Source organism: Spermophilus citellus, assembly GCF_964194105.1.
Source record: "Spermophilus citellus genome assembly, chromosome: 9".
Lineage (NCBI taxonomy): Eukaryota > Metazoa > Chordata > Mammalia > Rodentia > Sciuridae > Spermophilus > Spermophilus citellus.
Window position 1 is genome coordinate 57,354,743 of NC_138191.1, and position 19,447 is coordinate 57,374,189.

Consider the following 19,447-nt stretch of genomic DNA (forward strand, 5'->3'; position numbering starts at 1 on the left):
AAACTAGCTGTGGGCAGCTGGGAGTGTGTCTAGTGATAGAACACTTGCCTAGCACATGTGAGACACTGGGTTTGATACTCAGCACTGCATAAGAATAAATAAATAAATAAAATAAAGGTATTGTGTCCATGTCTAGGTAAAAATTATTTTTTTAAAAAAGAAAACTAACTGGGCAGTGAGAGAGAAATTGACAGTGCCAGTTTCCAGTATAAGAAATGGGGAGTGTATCCGACATACAATGATGGAGCAATTTTTAGAGGTGTTTTTCTTCCTTCTGCTACTGAGTTCAGTAGTTCCTTCTACTTACATGCATTTTATCCTAATATAGTACTCTGAAACTCAGTTTGGTGTGTGGTAAGTATCATGATGAAACAAAGGATTCTTTCCCTAGACCTACCTAACTTGACCCTTGACAAACGTTTTGTAGACTTCTATAGCCCGAGTTTTCTCCAACCTTCTCAAGTCATAGTAAACTACCATTAAGGACCTCTATTAGGCAAATCTCATACACTTTATGTGTTCTTCTTTTCAGGGTTGTAGACCATTCTGAAGAGAACCTGATGAACTCAAAAAACTTGGGGGTGGTATTTGGACCCTGTCTTATGAGGCCCAGGCCTACAACCACTCCTGGTACCATCTCCTCCTCTCTTGTCGCCTATGCCAATCAGGCCCTGTTAGTAGAGTTCCTCGTTACCAATGCACAGATGATCTTCGATGGGTCCCTAGAGCCACAAAATGTTTCATCTAATACTGACGTTGTTGCACGTCAGGTGGATATAAGCCCTCCTTCCAAAGCCGTAATATCAACAGAACATTCCACAAAGTCACAATATTTTTCTACAAAGCAAGTGAGTTTTGACCATTACAGAATTGGATTAAATTTGTGATGTTTATGTTAACAAGTTAATAATCTTTGAACTGTTTGAGATGTGTTTTGCTTTTAGTTTAAAACTTTTCTTGTATCAATAGGATATTCACACTGCAGATATTGAAATTAAAAATTATGAATTGGCTACATCATTTGAGGAATCAGAATGCAAGCAAAATGCATTGGAAAAAAGGGATGCATGTCTCATTGGTGAGTGGTCATGTAACATATATTTTTGCATATTTCAAACCTTGCCAAGAAGTCATGATTAAAAACCAAGGTGAGGGCTGGGCTTGTAGCTCAGTGGTAAAACACTTGCCTCGGCATGTGTGAGGCCATGAGTTGGATCCTCAGTACCATATAAAACAAATAAATGAAGATAAAAATATTGTGTCCATCTACAATACTCATCCTTTAAAAAAAAGGTTAGTTTAGTTGAGGTAAGTTCAAACTTCAAGGTTTTATTATCTAACTTTTCTAGCCATTGAGAAAGTTTAGTGAATGTCATTTAAATGAATATCATGGTTTTTTTTCTTCCTTGTAAAAAGATATCTTGAAATTCATAAATTATTTTTGTTCACTTTCTGAGATTTGTTTTCACCTTTACTTCTTTGTCATCAATTAAAGTCAAAACAGAAAAAAGCTGGACTCCTGAAACTCAAAAAAAATAGATTCCTAAAGTTTTTTGATGTCCCTTTACCTGTGGCCTAACTTTAGCACATTAAGCACACATGTCTTCCATTTTCTTGGCTCCAGTCTTTTTGTTCTCTGTTTTTTGATTGTTTTATTTCAGTGAATGGTTTCTGGTAAGGGGGTTGAAAACCTTTCATTCCTTACTGCTTTAGTAGAGCTGAATCCGAATTTTTCAATACATAGTCATAAATGTTAAATTTGATATATTAAATTAATGAAATATCAATGAGCGTAGCCTGAGAAAGTCTGAAAACAAAGACAGTCCATTACCTCTCTGCAAAGAAAAGCACTGGAATCACTTATTCCATTTATCTGATTTGATCTTATTAGCACTTCTGTGCTATGAATCTTGGCCTCATTTAAGCCATAGCTAACAGTCTGAAGAAGGTAAATAATGCCAAGGGTCATGTCCCTAAATTATTGTTGATTCAGGATTTGAACCTCATCCTGTCTCATTCCTAAATGGAACCTTGTTTCACTGTCCAATGAAATTTGATTCCCAGATAGGTATACTAATAACAATAAATAATTTTAAAATATTTGAAATATTCCTTACATACCAGGTAATTCTGAGCCTTTTCTTTAGAAGATCATTAACACCACATGCCAACATATCTCCACATAGGAGTTTGTCTTGAAAGAAGAAGGCAGGTAGAGCTAGTGCACTAGGCTTGCCCAGGGCAGTACTTGAGCAGGAGCTGTGACATCACCCAGCCAGCTAGAAGTGGTGCTAGAAGTTCTGCAGGACTGTAAATATGTTCTGGTGGTTGCCATCCAACCACAATGGCTCAGCTCCCTTCTATCAATGTGGAGAAGGGTCCAGGATAGGAAATCACATGAGCACTGCCTGGGAACCAGGAAAGAGAGGCCAGAAGCCTCAGGTGAAGAAGGATGTCAGATGAGATGATGACCTGCGATCATCATCAAGTGATGCTGCTGTGCACCTGTCTGCAAACCACTGCCCAAGGATATGGGAGAAGGACTAGGTGGCAGGGATGAGGACTGTGGGCTATGAACAAGGCTGTTGGAAAGCCATCAGACCAGTGGCAAGGCACACAGTTGTCTGATGTTTCTCTGCAGGGAGACAGGGATCATGGCCAGATGGCTGCACCTTTCTAGCAACAGGAGCTTCTGGGGTACATGCAGCAAAGACAGAGTGGGAGATGCTAGAGTTATAGGTGAGAAAATGGACCTTGGGACCAGACTAGAGGAGAAAGAGAAGGAGGTAAATCTGGAGTCTCCAGGACCAGTAGCACAATGGCAATTTTGACAGCTCTTCAACCTTCCTTTGTCCAGAGGATATTGCCATGTATTAGTGGATCAGCTGGGAGAGCATCCAAGCCCTCTTTGATGTGTTGCCCTCAGTATGGACAGAACATAGCTGGAAAGCAGATTAAGTGACAGGCAAATTCCTTGGGATTCAGGACATGGCATTTGTTGGTGTACAGAATAGTGTTACTGTTCTAGAGTTACCATTGTCTGCCTGTTGAAATCAGGAAAATCTTAACACAGAAAATATTCATTCATGGGTAGTATATTTAAAAAAGTTATTACAGGAAGTGTTTTTTTTTAATTTTATGTGCTTTGTGACTATTTGTTCTATTAAGGTGAATTTGAAAAAGTAATGCTTTAATTAAAAATGTGCCTTTAATATTGTATGGATTTTTAATTCCTCTGCATAGTTGACTGAGAAAATAATGTTAGAAAAAATATGTAAGACTCTGTTGTTTGAGAGAATGCCCATTCATAAATAACCACACTTCCTTATTAACCAAGCTTCATGAAGTTAAAAAAAAATCTCTTCTTTTTCAGATCACAAAGAACTTGAATCATCATCACAAAAGATGGACAATATGGGTAAAACCATGAAACCACTTAGTCTGAAATCTGATGTGACAACAAATGATATACAGAGGCCTATGCCAAGCCCCAAGATCAGATGTTGCTGTTTGCCTGTAGATAGGTTCCATCTTGCAAGCTCTCCTAATGAGAAAAACAGCAGAAATGTGGGAAATGTCAATTCAGACAAGTTTTGCCAGAATCTTACCTTTGAAGGACTTAATAGAAAAGATACCTCTACTACTGTTGGCTCCAAAATTAATGGTTTTGATCTGCAGATTCCACAGAAAACTCAGGAACAACAATGTGAACCAAAGAACTTAACTGGCAGGAGTGCAGTGATTGTGCCAAGTGTACTCCAGGAAAAAGTGACAATGAGCATCAAGGTTAGTGGTGACCATTCCAACGGTGCCACACAGCCCAACACACCAGCCAGTTCAGCAAGAGAGTCACCAGTGAGACTGTCCTCTCATTCTCACCATCTTGCTCCTGCAAGAGCACCCAGAATACTGCAGCCCCATCTCGGGACAACATTTTACAAACCACCTACCCCGACCAGCAAAGTCAGGGAGACTGAGGAGAGACCAGCTTCACCTTCAGCAGCAGTGCCTCCTAGCACAGCTCTTATTCCCCTGAGTCATGTGGAGAAATCTGTTCCAGAGGCAGACAGCACATCAGCTTATGCTTTGAAACCAGCTGCTGAGCCTAAAGAGAACTGTGAGGAGGTTGGCCTGCCTGACATGAATCCAATGTGCCAGGGACTCAGGCTAAAACAAATGGAAGAGTTACAAGACCTTGAATTTGAAATGCCACAGTTTGTGTAGGCTGTCAAAATTCAGTTTTTCTTTTTCTTGTTTCATTTTTATGTATTGTGTTTATTTTATGAAAGAATGTTGTAACAGAACCCCTTTTGTATAGGATTGCCAAAGTGTATATTTTGCCTTTTGGCCTGTATTGTATTTGCTAGTCATACAGAATGATAGTGTTTTAGTCATATAGAATGTTAGTGCTCACTGGTATTGTCTTTAAATTCTGTGTTTTTGAAGTTATGCATAAAATAAGTATTATAATTTTAAATTTAATATAATTTTCTCTATAAAATGATTCATGTAAATGCATCCTTAATGTATAATATTGTTCTCAACAAATAGGGGCTGTAGGGGAAAATGAGCTTTATTTTGGAGCAAACCTGGTGCTGATTCATAAAATGCTTCTGAATGCAAGTGCCTGAAAAATGTCGATTGGGTATGAATATATTTTTTCCCACATAATGTTCTAGTGCATCTTTGACCACTTGTGTTGTTATAGCATGTATGGAAGCATTGGCAATTCACTTAACTTTTAAATATTTACATAGTGGCCTAAAAGCTTGTGAATCTGTGTTTACTAGCATTCTACTTGTCAATTTTTACATATGGTCATTAATACAATTGTAGAAAGAAAAGGCACTTCAATACTAAAAAGTTTGAGACATTGGCAGAGACAAGACAGACGGACAGAGTTGAGGCATCTCGAGTGTAAGAGACCTGTAACCTCACTCCTCTCAGCTGCGGCCTGTTGCTGGATTGCCTGCGACTTCTGGCTGTCTGCTGAGGAGAGCAACTGGCCAATAGCTAGGGCAAGATGAAGCTCTCTCTGGTGGCCGCGGTTCTGCTGCTGCTCTGCGTAGCATGGCTGAGGAGGATGACAAGAAAAGGACATGGGTACCGTGGTCGGCATCGACCTGGGGTCCACTTACTCCTGCATCGGGGTGTTCAAGAATGGCCACTGGAGATCATCTCCAATGATCAGGGCAAGTGCATCAGGCCGTATTATGTGGCCTTCGCCCCTGAAGAAGAACATCTGATCCGAGTCAAGAATCAGCTCATCTCCAATTCTCCAATCCTGAGAACAAGGTCTTCGATGCCCAGCGGCTCATTGGCAGCACTGGGAATTACCCTTCTGTGCAGCAAGACATCAAGTTCTTGCCTTTCAAAGTGTTTGAAGAGAAACATAAACATAAACCATACATTCAGGTTGATATTGGAGGTGGGCAAACTAAGACATTTGCTCCAGAAGAAATCTCTGCTATGATTCTCACTAAAATGAAAGAGACTGCTGAGGCTTATTTGGGAAAGAAGATTACCCATGCAGTTGTTACTGTACCAGCCTATTTTAATGATGCCACTGGCAAGAAACCAAAGATGCTGGAACTATTGCTGGTCTGAATGTTATGAGGATCATCAATGAGTCTACAGCAGCTGTATTGCTTATGGTCTGGATAAGAGGGAGGGAGAGAAGAACATCCTGGTGTTTGATCTGGGTGGTGGAACCTTCTATGTGTCTCTTCTCCCCATTGACAATTTGATGTCTTCGAAGTCATGGCCACCAATAGAGATACTCATCGGGATGGAGAAGACTTTGACCAGCGTGTTATGGAACATTTCATCAGGCTGTACAAAAAGAAGACTGGCAAAGATGTTAGGAAAGAAAACAGAGCTGTGCAGAACCTCCAGCGTAAAGTAGAAAAGGCCAAGTGGGCCCTGTCTGCTCAACATTAAGCAAGAATTAAAATTGAGTCCTTCTATGAAGGAGAAGACTTTTCTGAAACCCTGACTCAGGCAAAATTTGAAGAGAAAACATGAAGCCTGTTCAGAAAGTACTGGAGGATTCTGACTTGAAGAAGTCTGATATTGATGAGATTGTTCTTGTTGGTGGCTCTACTCAAATTCCAAAGATTCAACAACTTGTTAAAGAGTTCTTGAATGGCAAGGATCCATCCTGTGGCATAAACCCAGATGAGGCTGTTGCATATGGTGACACTGTCCAGGCTGGTGTACTCTCTGATGATCAAGATACAGGTGACCTAGTACTGGTTCATGTATGTCCCCTGACACTTGGTATTGAAACTGTGGGAGGTGCCATGACCAAACTGATACCAAGGAACAATGTGGTACCCACCAAAAGTCTCAGATCTTTTCTACAGGTTCTGATAATCAACCTACTGTTCCACTCAAGGTCTATGAAGGTAAAGGACCCCTGAAAAAAGACAACTGCCTTCCGGGTACATTTGATCTCACCAGAATTCCTCCTGTGGGGTCCCCCAGATTGAAGTCACTTTTGAGATAGATGTGAATGTTATTCTTTGGGTGACAGCTGAAGGCAAAGGTAAAGAGAACAAAAATAAGATTACAATTACCAATGACCAAAATTGCCTGACACCTGAAGAAATTGAAAAGTTGGTTAATGATGTTGAGAAGTTTGCTGAGGAAGACAAAAGACTCAAGGAGTGAATTGATACTAGGAATGAGTTGGAAAACTACGCCTACTCTCTAAAGTATCAGATTGGAGATAAAGAAAAGTTGGGAGGCAAACTGTCCTCTGAAGATAAGGAGACCATGGAAAAAGCTGTCGAGGAAAAGATTGAATGGCTGGAAAGCCACCAAGAAGCTGACATTGAAGACTTCAAAACTAAAAAGAAGGAACTAGAAGAAATTGTTCAGCCAATTATCAGCAAATTCTATGGAAATGTAGGCCCTCCCCCAACTGGTGAAGAGGATACAGCAGAAAGAGATGAGTTGAAGACACTGATCTGCTATTGCTCTAATATTGTAAATACTGGACTCAGAACTTTTCTTAGGAGAAAACTGAGAGAACTGAAGTCTCGAATGTAATTGGAATCTTCACCTCAGAGTGGAGTTGAAAATGCCATAGCCCAAGTGACTGTTTACTGCTTTCCATTAGCAGTTGCTCACATGTTTTGGGGAAGAGAGAGAGGAGGAATTGGCTATCTTAAAAAACTGGATATTAAAATGTGGGTCAGGATGTGTGTTCACCTCAGAAATGTTCTATTTAACAATTGGGTCATGCACATCTGGGGTAGGAACTTTTTTCTACCATAAGTGACACCAACAAATGTTTGTTATTTTAAAAAAAATACTAAAAGTTTGGAACTGTCATAAAATAAAAATTTGTACAGATAAAGCTAAGGGAAAAAACACTATCAGAAGCATTAAAACCTTCTAAAGCCAAATAACTAAACTATATAATTTAAATTATATTTACATATTATATATTATATACTACATATTATAGATTTACATATATCTATATGATATATTATAAGTTGTTTTTATATAATTATAATATAATCCATGTTTTATATATTATATTAATATTAATTGTACTAATATAATGATTGTATTATTCTCTTATTAATAATAAAATTATATTATTATATAATTACATTACAATGATATGCAATATCATATAAATATAAATCTATTATATGATATATAATAAATATGTTATATATAATAAAATAATATTTATATGTTATTTTATTATATGTATATATAATATAATTGTATTTCATATATTAGATATAATTTATATGAAATATATATGAATCATAAACATTTTGAAATGTAATATATATAATTTATATAATGTATATACTTATATATTTATATATTAATATATATAATTTTTATATAAATATATAAGTATGTTATGTAAATATTATATAAATTATATATAATATATTATTATGAATATATAATATGAATATATAATATGTTTATATATTGATATACATAAAATTTATATATATAATTTATATATTTTTATTGTGTATATATATGATAAAATAAATGTATTATGTATAATATAATATAAATTAGAATGTTATATAAATATATTGTATTTAATTTGTATTATATATGTATTATATAATATGCAATACATTTATATAATATTATAATTTAAATTATATAGATAAATTATGTCTTATTTGGCTTTAGATGATTTTAATACATTTGATAGTTTTTAACCCCTTAACTTTATCTGTATAAATTTTTATTTTATGACATTTTTAACCTTTTTTGTATTTTTTTATAATGGTCTTAAAAATGCGTGCTTCAGATATTTTTAATTTCAATGCATTTTCTCTTGACATTATGAGGGTTTGGTTAAAACCATTCCTTTGCATGTATGCCTGTAATCCCAGTAGCTTGGGTGGCTGAGACAGGTGGATCTCAAGTAGAAAGCCAGCCTTAGCAATGGCAAAACTCTTAGTAACCCTGTCTTTAAATAAAATTCAGAATAAGACTGGGGATGCGGCTCAATGGTTGAGTGTCCCTTAGTTCAATTTCCAGTTCCCCCCAAAAAAATCCTTTTGTATGAAATGTTTTGACTTATAAATCACTTTACATACTTTTTCTACCTGACTATCAACCAGTGAAAACGTACATGTCATTAGAATTGTGCAATAATTTATTTAAGTTCATTTTGGGAGTATAGTAAATCACATTGTTTGCAATTTGAGAGATGTAGATGACTGAATGTGTTTCACTTATAAAATACCCAGTTTTTATAAACTAGTCCATTCCTGTTATTTTCTGGGTTTCATCATCTTGCCTAAAATATGATGTAAAAGGGACAAAAATAAAATAGCCTTCTTTGGTATGTGTGAACTATATTGTGAGTCAATGTTTTTGTATGATCATATTATACTTGATAAAAATTATATGTACAGGTTTATACACACATTATTATATGTAAATTATTTCAAGTACAATAAGTTATTGTGGCTTCTCTGAAATTGTTGCCTCTTGGAGTATGATACTTTAAGATTATTAACTATTGACTCAGTGATCAACACATGGGCTCATCACTTGACTATGATATGAAATGGGTTTTAGGGCATGTTGTCTTATAGTTCTCCATAACATTAAGGACTAAGGAGAAATGAACAAATGGCCTTTTTAATGCTAAAGCCATTTTTTAGCCTTCCTTATACAAAGTACAAGAATCAAATTGGTTTGAAAACTTAAAAATAAAATCAGAGCTAACATTTATTGAGCTTTGTGTATTTAGACTTTACCAAGTTGAAATTTCACAGCAACCTCTAATGGGTAAGGAAGCATTTTATAATTCCTGTGTTACAGATGAGGAAACTGAGGCTTAGCTAAGTGACATGCTTTTAGTTTTCAGAGATTCAGCAAGCAGAATTGAATCTCAAATACAGGGTTGTGAAACTTTGATTAGTGCTTCTTTTTTGGAGTACCAGAGAGCCACATCTGCCACAGTCTGGCTGTGCAGAAATTCACGAGCGACTCACAGCCTTGTAGATTCAAACAGCAATTCTTTATTCCCGAACTCACACCAGCACTCTACAATCACGTTCTGGGAAAATTCACGTTCTGGGCCAAATCCACTGGGCTCTGAATCCCAAATACTCTCTGAATCCCGTGAGAACTCAATGGGAACTCAAGGATCGGGCAAAACTGAAGCAGCAGGATATGCCCTATTCCCAGCAGGGTACACCTTAAACCTGGAACCACCCTAAACCCAAAGAGCAGGATACTCCCTAATCTCAGCAGGATACACCCTAAACCTGGATCCGCCCTGGTCCTTGAGCAGGGTCACCTTACTCAAGCATACATGCAATGTCACTGCAAATGACCTGGATCCAATATGGAGAGTCCTTCCTCTAAGCAATATTGGGTAGGCTGACAAAGAAATTGCCATGCGTCATTCCTACTTGGCAATGGCTCTCAGCACACATCCACAACCCTATTTCGTTTTTTTTTTAGAGCAGGGTCTCACTGAATTTCTTAGCACCTTGCTTTTGTTTTGCTGAGGCTTGCTTTGAACTTGCAATTCTCCTGCCTCAGCCTCCCAGTGGGATTACACACATGAGCCACTGTGCCTGGCTTGTTAGTGCTCTTAATGAATGTGATTACTAAATAATAGCAGGAAACACTGAACAATAGAAAATGCATCTTTCGATGTTTTTATTGTAAAATACACTTACAATTTGCCATTTAGACCATTTTGAAGTGTACAGTTAAGTCACACTAAGTATATTCACATTGTCCAAGGTGGCGTGTATTGCTGCATCATCAGTTGACTGAAAGCAGAAGGGGGGGGGGGAAAGGGATGTGAATGATGTGTGAAGCCTCTAATATAAGGGCATTCATTCTGTTAAAAAATATAGAGCCCCATGACCTAATCACATGTTTTGACTTATTAATCACTTTACATACTTTTTCTACCTGTACTATCAACCAGTGAAAATGTACATGTCATTAGAATTGAGAAACAATTTTTTTAAGTTGATTTGGAGAGTATAGTAAGTCTCATTGTCCCTTTTGCTGCTGTCACAATGGTGATTGTTCCAACATACACATTTGGGAAGAACATATTCAGACCTTAGCATCCATGTTTAATACACTTTAAAGAGAAATCCTGGATAATCATGGCTGCTGCGTACCAGGGGTTGCTGAAGTGCTGAGCGTGGTGCTCAGAGCAGCGGCTTTAAGCGAGATTTCACGAAGCTTGTTAGAGCTCCTTTCACCATTAATCTGTAGCGGATCACTTTGCCAAGCAGCAGGAAGAACAAAGAGATCGAAAAGGAGACGCTTGGCTCCTGGATGCATTGCTGCTCAGAGCCGCGGGCGCTTTGCTCCCATCTGCTTCCTCTTTTACTTCGCTCTGGGCAGAGAAGCTGAAAGTGTAATGTGTAAGTACCGGAGGCAAAGAAAGCTCACTGCGCCCCGCTTTTTGAATATTTTTTGTTCCGGGAGTGTTGGTGAATTGAGATTGTTTGCTGGGCCTTGGTTTCTGTGCCGAAAATTCACTCTGCGGGAGCCGCCATTTGCTTTCTGCTTGCTGTCTTTTTTTTTTTTTTTATTGGATGTTCACAACTTTACAAAGCTCATGACAAATCATATTTCATAAATTAGAATCAGTTGGGTTATGAACTCCCATTTTTTCCCAAATACAGATTGCAGAATCACATCGGTTACACATCACATTTTTACATACTGCCATAATAGTGACTGTTGTATTCTGCTACTTTTCCTATCCTCTACTATCCCCCCTCCCCTCCCCTCCCATCTTCTCTCTCTACCCCATCTACTGTAATTCATTTCCCTCCATGTTTGTTATCCCATTCCCCTCGTAAACTCTTAAATGTAATTTTGTATAACAATGAGGGTCTCCCTCTATTTCCATGTGATTTCCCTTTTTTTTCTCCCTTTCCCTCCCGCCTCATGTCTCTGTTTAATGCTAATCTTTTCTTCCTGCTCATCCTCCCTGTTCTGTTCTTAGTTGCACTCATTATATCAAGGAAGACATTTGGTATTTGTTTTTTAGGGATTGGCTAGCTTCACTAAGCATAATCTGCTCTAGTGCCATCCATTTCCCTGCAAATTCCGTGATTTTGTCATTTTTTAGTGCTGCGTAATACTCCATGGTGTATAAATGCCACATTTTTTTTTATCCATTCATCTATTGAAGGGCATCTGGGTTGATTCCACAGTCTAGCAATTGTGTATTGTGCTGCTATGAACATCGATGTGGCAGTATCCCTGTAGTGTGCTCTTTTAAGGTCTTCAGGAAATAGTCCGAGTAGGGCAATAGCTGGGTCAAATGGTGGTTCCATTCCCAGCTTTCCCAGGAATCTCCATACTGCTTTCCAAATTGGCCGCACCCGTTTGCAGTCCCACCAGCAATGTACAAGAGTACCCTTTTCCCCACATCCTCGCCAATACTTGTTGTTGTTTGACTTCATCATGGCTGCCAATCTTACTGGGGTGAGGTGGTATCTTAGGGTGGTTTTGATTTGCATTTCCTTGACTGCTAGAGATGGTGAGCATTTTTTCATGTACTTGTTGATTGATTGTATGTCCTCCTCTGAGAAGTGTCTGTTCAGGTCCTTGGCCCATTTGTTAATTGGGTTATTTGTTTTCTTATTGTCTAATTTTTTGAGTTCTTTGTATACTCTGGATATTAGGGCTCTATCTGAAGTGTGAGGAGTAAAAATTTGTTCCCAGGATGTAGGCTCCCTATTTACCTCTCTTATTGTTTCTCTTGCTGAGAAAAAACTTTTCAGTTTAAGAAAGTCCCATTTGTTGATTCTTGTTACTAACTCTTGTGCTATGGGTGTCCTATTAAGGAATTTTGAGCCCGTCCCCACAATCTGTAGATCGGAGCCAACTTTTTCTTCTATCAGACGGAGAGTCTCTGATTTGATATCTAGCTCCTTGATCCACTTTGAGTTGACTTTTGTGCATGGCGAGAGGAGGGGATTCAGTTTCATTTTGTTGCATATGGATTTCCAGTTTTCCCAACACCATTTGTTGAAGATGCTATCCTTTCTCCATTGCATGTTTTTAGCTCCTTTATCAAATATAAGATAGTTGTAGCTTTGTGGTTTAGTCTCTGTGTCCTCTATTCTGTACCATTGGTCCACCCGCCTGTTCTGGTACCAGTACCATGCTGTTTTTATTACTATTGCTCTGTAATATAGTTTGAAATCTGGTATCGCTATACCACCTGATTCACACTTCCTGCTTAGAATTGTTTTTGCTATTCTGGGTCTTTTATTTTTCCATATGAATTTCATGATTGCTTTATCTATTTCTACAAGAAATGCCATTGGGATTTTGATTGGCATTGCATTGAACCTATAGAGAACTTTTGGTAATATCGCCATTTTGATGATGTTAGTTCTGCCTATCCATGAACAGGGTATATTTTTCCATCTTCTAAGCTCCTCTTCAATTTCTTTCTTTAGGGATCTGTAGTTTTCATTGTATAGGTCTTTCACCTCTTTTGTTAGGTTGATTCCCAAGTATTTTATTTTTTTTGAGGTTATTGTGAATGGAGTGTTTTTCCTCATTTCCGTTTCAGAAGTTTTGTCACTGATATACAGAAATGCCTTTGATTTATGTGTGTTGATTTTATATCCTGCCACTTTGCTGAATTCATTTATTAGTTCTAGTAGTTTCTTTGTAGACCGTTTTGGGTCTTCTAGGTATAGAATCATGTCATCCGCAAATAGTGATAATTTAAGTTCTTCTTTTCCTATTTTTATGCCTTTAATTTCTTTCGTCTGTCTAATTGCTCTGGCCAGTGTTTCGAGAACTATATTGAATAGAAGTGGTGATAGGGGGCATCCCTGTCTTGTTCCAGATTTTAGAGGGAATGCCTTCAATTTTTCTCCATTCAGAATGATGCTAGCCTGAGGCTTAGCATAGATAGCTTTTACAATGTCGAGGTAAGTTCCTGTTATCCCTATTTTTTCTAATGTTTTGAACATAAAGGGATGCTGTACTTTGTCAAATGCTTTTTCTGCGTCTATCGAGATGATCATATGGTTCTTATCTTTAAGCCTATTGATGTGGTGGATAACATTTATTGATTTCCGTATATTGAACCATCCTTGCATCCCAGGGATGAATCCTACTTGATCATGGTGCACAATTTTTTTGATATGTCTTTGTATCCGATTTGCCAGAATTTTATTGAGGATTTTTGCATCTAGGTTCATTAGAGATATTGGTCTGTAGTTTTCTTTCTTTGAGGCGTCTTTGTCTGGTTTCGGAATCAGGGTGATGTTGGCCTAATAGAATGAATTTGGAAGAGCTCCCTCTTTTTCTATTTCCTGAAATAACTTGAAAAGTATTGGTATTAATTCTTCTTTAAAGGTTTTGTAGAACTCCGCTGTATACCCATCCGGTCCTGGGCTTTTCTTGGTTGGAAGTTTTTTGATTGCTTCTTCTATTTCATCTATCGATATTGGTCTGTTTAAGTTGTGAGTTTCCTCCTGACTCAGTCTGGGCAAATCATATGACTTAAGGAATTTATCGATGTCTTCACTTTCTTCTATCTTATTGGAATATAGGTTTTCAAAATAATTTCTAATTGTTTTCTGTATTTCTGAAGCGTCTGTTGTAATATTGCCTTTTTCATCCTGTATGTTAGTGATTTGTGTTCTCTCTCTTCTTCTCTTCGTTAGTATGGCTAGGGGTCTGTCGATCTTATTTATTTTTTCAAAGAACCAACTTTTTGTTTTGTTAATTTTTTTCAGTAGTTTCTTTTGTTTCAATTTCATTGATTTCTGCTCTGATTTTGATTAGTTCTTGCCTTCTGCTACATTTGCTATTGTTTTGCTCTTCCTTTTCTAGGGCTTTGAGATGAAGTGTGAGCTCATTTATTTGTTGGTTTTTCCTTTTTTTGAGGAATGACCTCCAGGCAATGAATTTCCCTCTTAAAACTGCTTTCATTGTGTCCCATAGATTCCGATATGTTGTGTCTGTATTTTCATTTATCTCTAAGAATTTTTTGATTTCCTCCTTTATGTCTTCTGTAACCCATTGATCATTCAGTAACGTATTGTTCATTGTCCATGTGATGTAGGATTTTTCCTTCCTTCTTTTATCATTGATTTCCAGTTTCATTCCATTATGATCTGATAAAGTGCATGGTATTATCTCAACCCCTTTATATTTACCGAGGGTTGCCCTATGGCATAATATATGATCTATTTTTGAGAAGGTTCCATGTGCTGCTGAGAAAAAAGTATATCCACTTGATGATGGTTGATATATTCTATATATGTCAGTTAAGTCTAGGTTATTGATAGTAATATTGAGGTCAATAGTTTCTTTATTCAACTTTTGTTTGGAGGATCTGTCCAATGGTGAGAGAGGTGTGTTGAAGTCACCCATGATTATTGTGTTGTGGTCTATTTGATTGTTGAACTTGAGGAGAGTTTGTTTTATGAACGTCGCAGCGCCATTATTTGGTGCATAAATATTGATAATTGTTATGTCTTGTTGGTGAATGGTTCCTTTTAACAGTATATAATGTCCTTCCTTATCCCTTTTGATTAGCTTAGTCTTGAAGTCGATTTTATTCGATATGAGAATGGCCACGCCTGCTTGCTTACGAGGACCGTGTGCTTGGTATATTTTTTCCCAACCTTTTACCTTGAGTCTGTGTATGTCTTTTCCAATCAGATGAGTCTCCTGGATGCAACATATTGTTGGATTTGTTTTTTTAATCCATGTTACCAGCCTATGTCGCTTTATTGGAGAGTTTAAGCCATTAACGTTTAGAGTTACTATTGATATATGGTTTGTACTTCCTGCCATGTTTGATTATTTATCTTTTTTTTTCCCCCTAATTTAGTTTATTTCTCCATGGTTAGCTTTCCCCCCTTCCTCTGTCTTTACCGAGGCACTTCCCGCTGATGGTTTTGGTTATTGTTTTCCATTTCTTCCTCGTGTAGAGTTTTGCTCAAGACGCTTTGCAATGCTGGTTCTGGCTACAAATTCTTTTAGCTTTTGTTTATCATGAAAGATTTTTATTTCGTTGTCATATCTGAAGCTTAATTTTGCTGGATACAGAATTCTTGGTTGGCATCCATTGTCTTTCAGTGTTTGAAATACGTTGTTCCAGGATCTTCTCGCTTTCAGCGTCTGTGATGAAAAATCCGTTGTCAGCCTTATTGGTTTACCCCTAAATGTAATCTGTCTCTTTTCTCTTGTAGCTTTTAATATTTTCTCCTTGTTCTGTATATTGGATAGCTTCATAACAATGTGTCTTGGCGTTGGTCTACTGTGATTTTGTATGCTCGGTGTCCTGTATGCATCTACAATTTGTATATCTGTTTCCTTTTTTATTTCTGGAAAGTTTTCTGTAATTATCTCATTCAGCAGGTTATTCATTCCCTTGGCATGAATCTCTGTGCCTTCCTCTATCCCGATGACTTGTAAGTTTGGTTTTTTTAAGTTATCCAAAATCTCTTGGATGTTTTTCTCGTGATTTTTTACCAGCCTATCTGAGTTGGCTAGACTCTTTTCAAGTTGATATATTTTGTCTTCATTATCTGACGTTCTGGCTTCTACTTGCTCCACTCTGTTAGTGATACTCTCGATTGAGTTTTTAATTTGGTTTATCATTTCCTTCATTTCTAGAATTATTGTTTGATTTTTTTAATAATCTCTATCTCCTGATAAAGATGTTTAACTTCTTCTTTTATCTGTTTTTGTAATTCCTTTTCAATGTGATCTTTAAGGTTCCTTTCCATCTGTCTAAGGTGTTCCTTGAGTTCTTTATATGGCCATTTTTCTGATGACTCCAGGTCCTCCTGAATATTTAGGCTGTCCTGCATTGTTTGTACTCCTTTTCTTCCTTGCTTTTTTATGCTCATGATATTTCTTATTCTGTTTGACTGCTGAGTTACTGTTTACTCTTATAAATTTATTTGATGCTTGGGAGGAGAGGTATTAGAGGGGAAGGGAAGAAGTCACTAAAGAGAGTGAGTGTAGGCAGGTGGGGTTCAAGAGAGGGGGAATAAGAAAGTTGAAAAGAAATGAATAGACAAAAGAAAAAAGTGAGAAGAAAGAGAGAAAAAACGAAAAAATAAAAATTTAAAACAAACAAAAAAAAATTATAACGGTATTAAAAAATGGAAATTAAAGTTTAAAAAAATAGTAATAATAATAGAATAAAAAGAATTTTAAAAAAATGAAACCATTGATAAGAAAGTTAAAGAACAACAACAACGTCAACTACAAAAAGTGAAAATAAAAAAAAAACTAATAATAATCATTAAAAAAAATAATAATAATAATAAATGCAGTCATAGAGCTCGATTAACTTCTCTTCCAGTAGGTGGAGCTATGCCCACTGGGCCAGGCTTCTCCTCTTGATAGGTGGGAACCAATCACTGTGCCTCAGCTCTTCTTCCCATACTGTGCGAGTCTCCAGTCCTGAGTGCCTAGGTCCTTCTCTTGTGGTTCCTCAATCCAGGCCCCACTCGCCTGTGATGCTTACCACATTACTGGCTACACGCCGGGTCTGCTGCTCCCGGGAGCCCTGTTTTCAAGGATGCCTGGGCACACCCTTTCTGTTTTCCTCCCTCGGACCCTACGTTTGTAGGGCTTGGGGCTGAGGACCCCCAGCGAATTTGTTTGCCCTCAGGTAGCAACTCCCCTGGTAGCTGGTGCAAGGGACCTCTGTTGTCAGCCCTGGTGGGAGCGATAACCGCGCTCTTGGGCGCCACGCTTGTTCACGACCTTAGCAGCGCCGCCGCGGCCTCCGCTGCTCCTCGGCCTGGTGCCTAGCTCCCAGGGCCCAAGCGGCTGCCGCCGCGGCTCTCCAACCCCCTCCTCCAGAGCACAGGTCCCCTCGCAGGGGGGTGCCCAACGACCCCAGAGCAGGCTCTGCCCCAAGGTGCAGCAGGGAACAGGCGACCGAGGCGCTTGAGGCCGTGGTCCAGCCTTCAGAGGACAGGGCTCAGCACGCAGCCCAGTTCCAGTCTCTAGATGTGGCTGCTGGACAGTGTAGACAGGGCCATCAAGGCAGCATGCCGAAAGCAAATGGCGGCTCCCGCGGAGTGGATTTTCGGCCCAAAACCCCAGCCCAGCCAACAATTTCAGTCCACTAACTCTCCCTGTATATACAATATTCAAAAAAAAAAAAAAAAAGGGCGGGGTGTACTGAGCTTTCTTTGCCTCAGGTACTTAAGATCCACTGCTGATTACCCATTCAGCTTCTCTGCAGGGAGCAAAGTGAAAGAGGAAGCATATGGGCGCAAAGCGCCCGTGGCTCTGAACAGGAAAGCGTCTGGGAGCCAAGCATCTCTTTTTCAATCTTTTTGTTTTTTTTCTGCTGCTTGGCCGGGTGGTCCACTACAGACTAATGGTGAAAGGAGCTCTAACAAGCTGTGCAAAGTCTCTATTAAAGCCGCTACTCTGAGCACCAGTTTCAGCAGTTCAGCAACCCCCGTACGCAGCCCAGTTCGCTATTTCATAAAGGCTTGGTTAGATTCCCTTCACGTCGCCTCCTGAGCTGGGTGGGCGGGGGGGCTGTTTGCTGTGCAGGTGGGGACCCTTATCGCTGCGCCGGGCCCGGCCGCCGGGGGCCGTTTGCAGAACCGGGCAGGCGCTGGCGGCCGTTTGGCGGCGGCTGGCAGGGAGACTGAACCTCTGCACCGCGTGGCCAAGATTCACTCATCTGGGACAAACTGTCACCTCTCATAAACTTACTGATTCCCGGCAGGTCTCCTTTCCACGGAATTTTGCTAGAGGTTCCTCCGTAGGTAGACTCTAGGTGTATTAATGGGTCTTTCTGATCGTGTTACTGTGGAGATCCTGAAAATACTGCTTCCTCCCCGGCCGCCATGTTGGGTCTCTCTCTCTGCTTGCTGTCTTGCTTGCTCTGTCTGCATTGTCCGGCAGCAGCATGTAGAGGTTGGAACTTGGCATTGCATCTAATAGACTTAAGAAGTTTGTGAATAAGCCAAAGTGTCAATAACAACCCATCCTCTTATCACCTTAGAGAAAAGACTTGTGGCTTATTAAGTCAACTTAGACGCTTACTTGCTATTCTGGATTGCCCCACGAGACGCAGAGGTCCAGATCCGCCAGCCACAGTCTGCGCACTGTGGCGCACGGCTGCAGGCCCGTCTGCCCGCAGCAAACGTGACTAGGTCCCGCTACCCTCCGAGACGCAGCTTGGCAGGAAGAAGTCTTTAGCCAAGCCTTCATGAATTAGCGAGCTGGGAGCTGAAGCCAACCTGGGACGGACCAGTCCCACCTCTCCCTTCGGACACTCTGGCAAGGAGCCTGAGGCCCCCCATAGCAGAGAGGTGACGTCATCGGAGTTGGGTGGACAGAATTCCTTCCCAGCAGAATCCACTTTAGCAGGTTTGTGACTCCCTCCCCATCCAGATACAAGCAGCCAGGAAACTTCATGACCTCTCAGGGGTCGTGTCTGTAGGGAAGTAGAGGGGATCCCCGACCCCCTACCCCCCATATCACCAGCGGTGACTCCCAAGGTCTTAACCACCAGTTTGCCACAGCAGTGGGGCTTAAATGGGACATGCAGTGGGGCTGCAAGTGTAACTAGATCTCTGGGGAACCCCTTCTGGTGAACAGGACCTGGCTGGCTGGCCGACAGGAGGAAGGGGAGTAAGGGCTGGAGAAGTGAAACAGCTCTGGACTGACAAGTCTGAGAGACTCCCAGGAGATGCCTTACAGGGATTGCTATGGGCAGGTAGAGAGCAGAAGCTCCACTCGGAGGGCACAGCTCCGCCTACTGGAAGAGAAGAAAATGGATCTCTAAGACTTCAATTTTTTTTCTTCTTCTCTCTCTATTCCTTTCTCCCTTTTTCCTTCTCTCTTTCTTTCCCATTTCAAGTTTTCTTGTTCTTTTCATTCTCCTCTAATCTATCTATCTCTCTCTCCTTCTTTCTTTTTAAGAGCACCT

The 19,447-nt window shown here is 39.4% G+C and overlaps 1 protein-coding gene and 1 pseudogene across 2 annotated transcripts in view; both read left to right on the forward strand.

The window, feature by feature from the left end:
* LOC308655503 (rho GTPase-activating protein 29-like) overlaps positions 1–19,447 on the forward strand; it is a gene marked incomplete at both ends in the record, with an annotated part of 99,342 nt that overhangs the window by 40,980 nt on the left and 38,915 nt on the right. Inside the window, 2 exon segments of the mRNA XM_081305597.1 lie at positions 533–848; positions 970–1,078. Coding sequence (XP_081161723.1) covers positions 533–848; positions 970–1,078 — 425 coding nt within the window.
* LOC308655608 (endoplasmic reticulum chaperone BiP-like) lies at positions 4,763–7,599 on the forward strand (annotated as a pseudogene). Its single transcript has one exon. The product of its transcript is annotated as an endoplasmic reticulum chaperone BiP-like (transcript).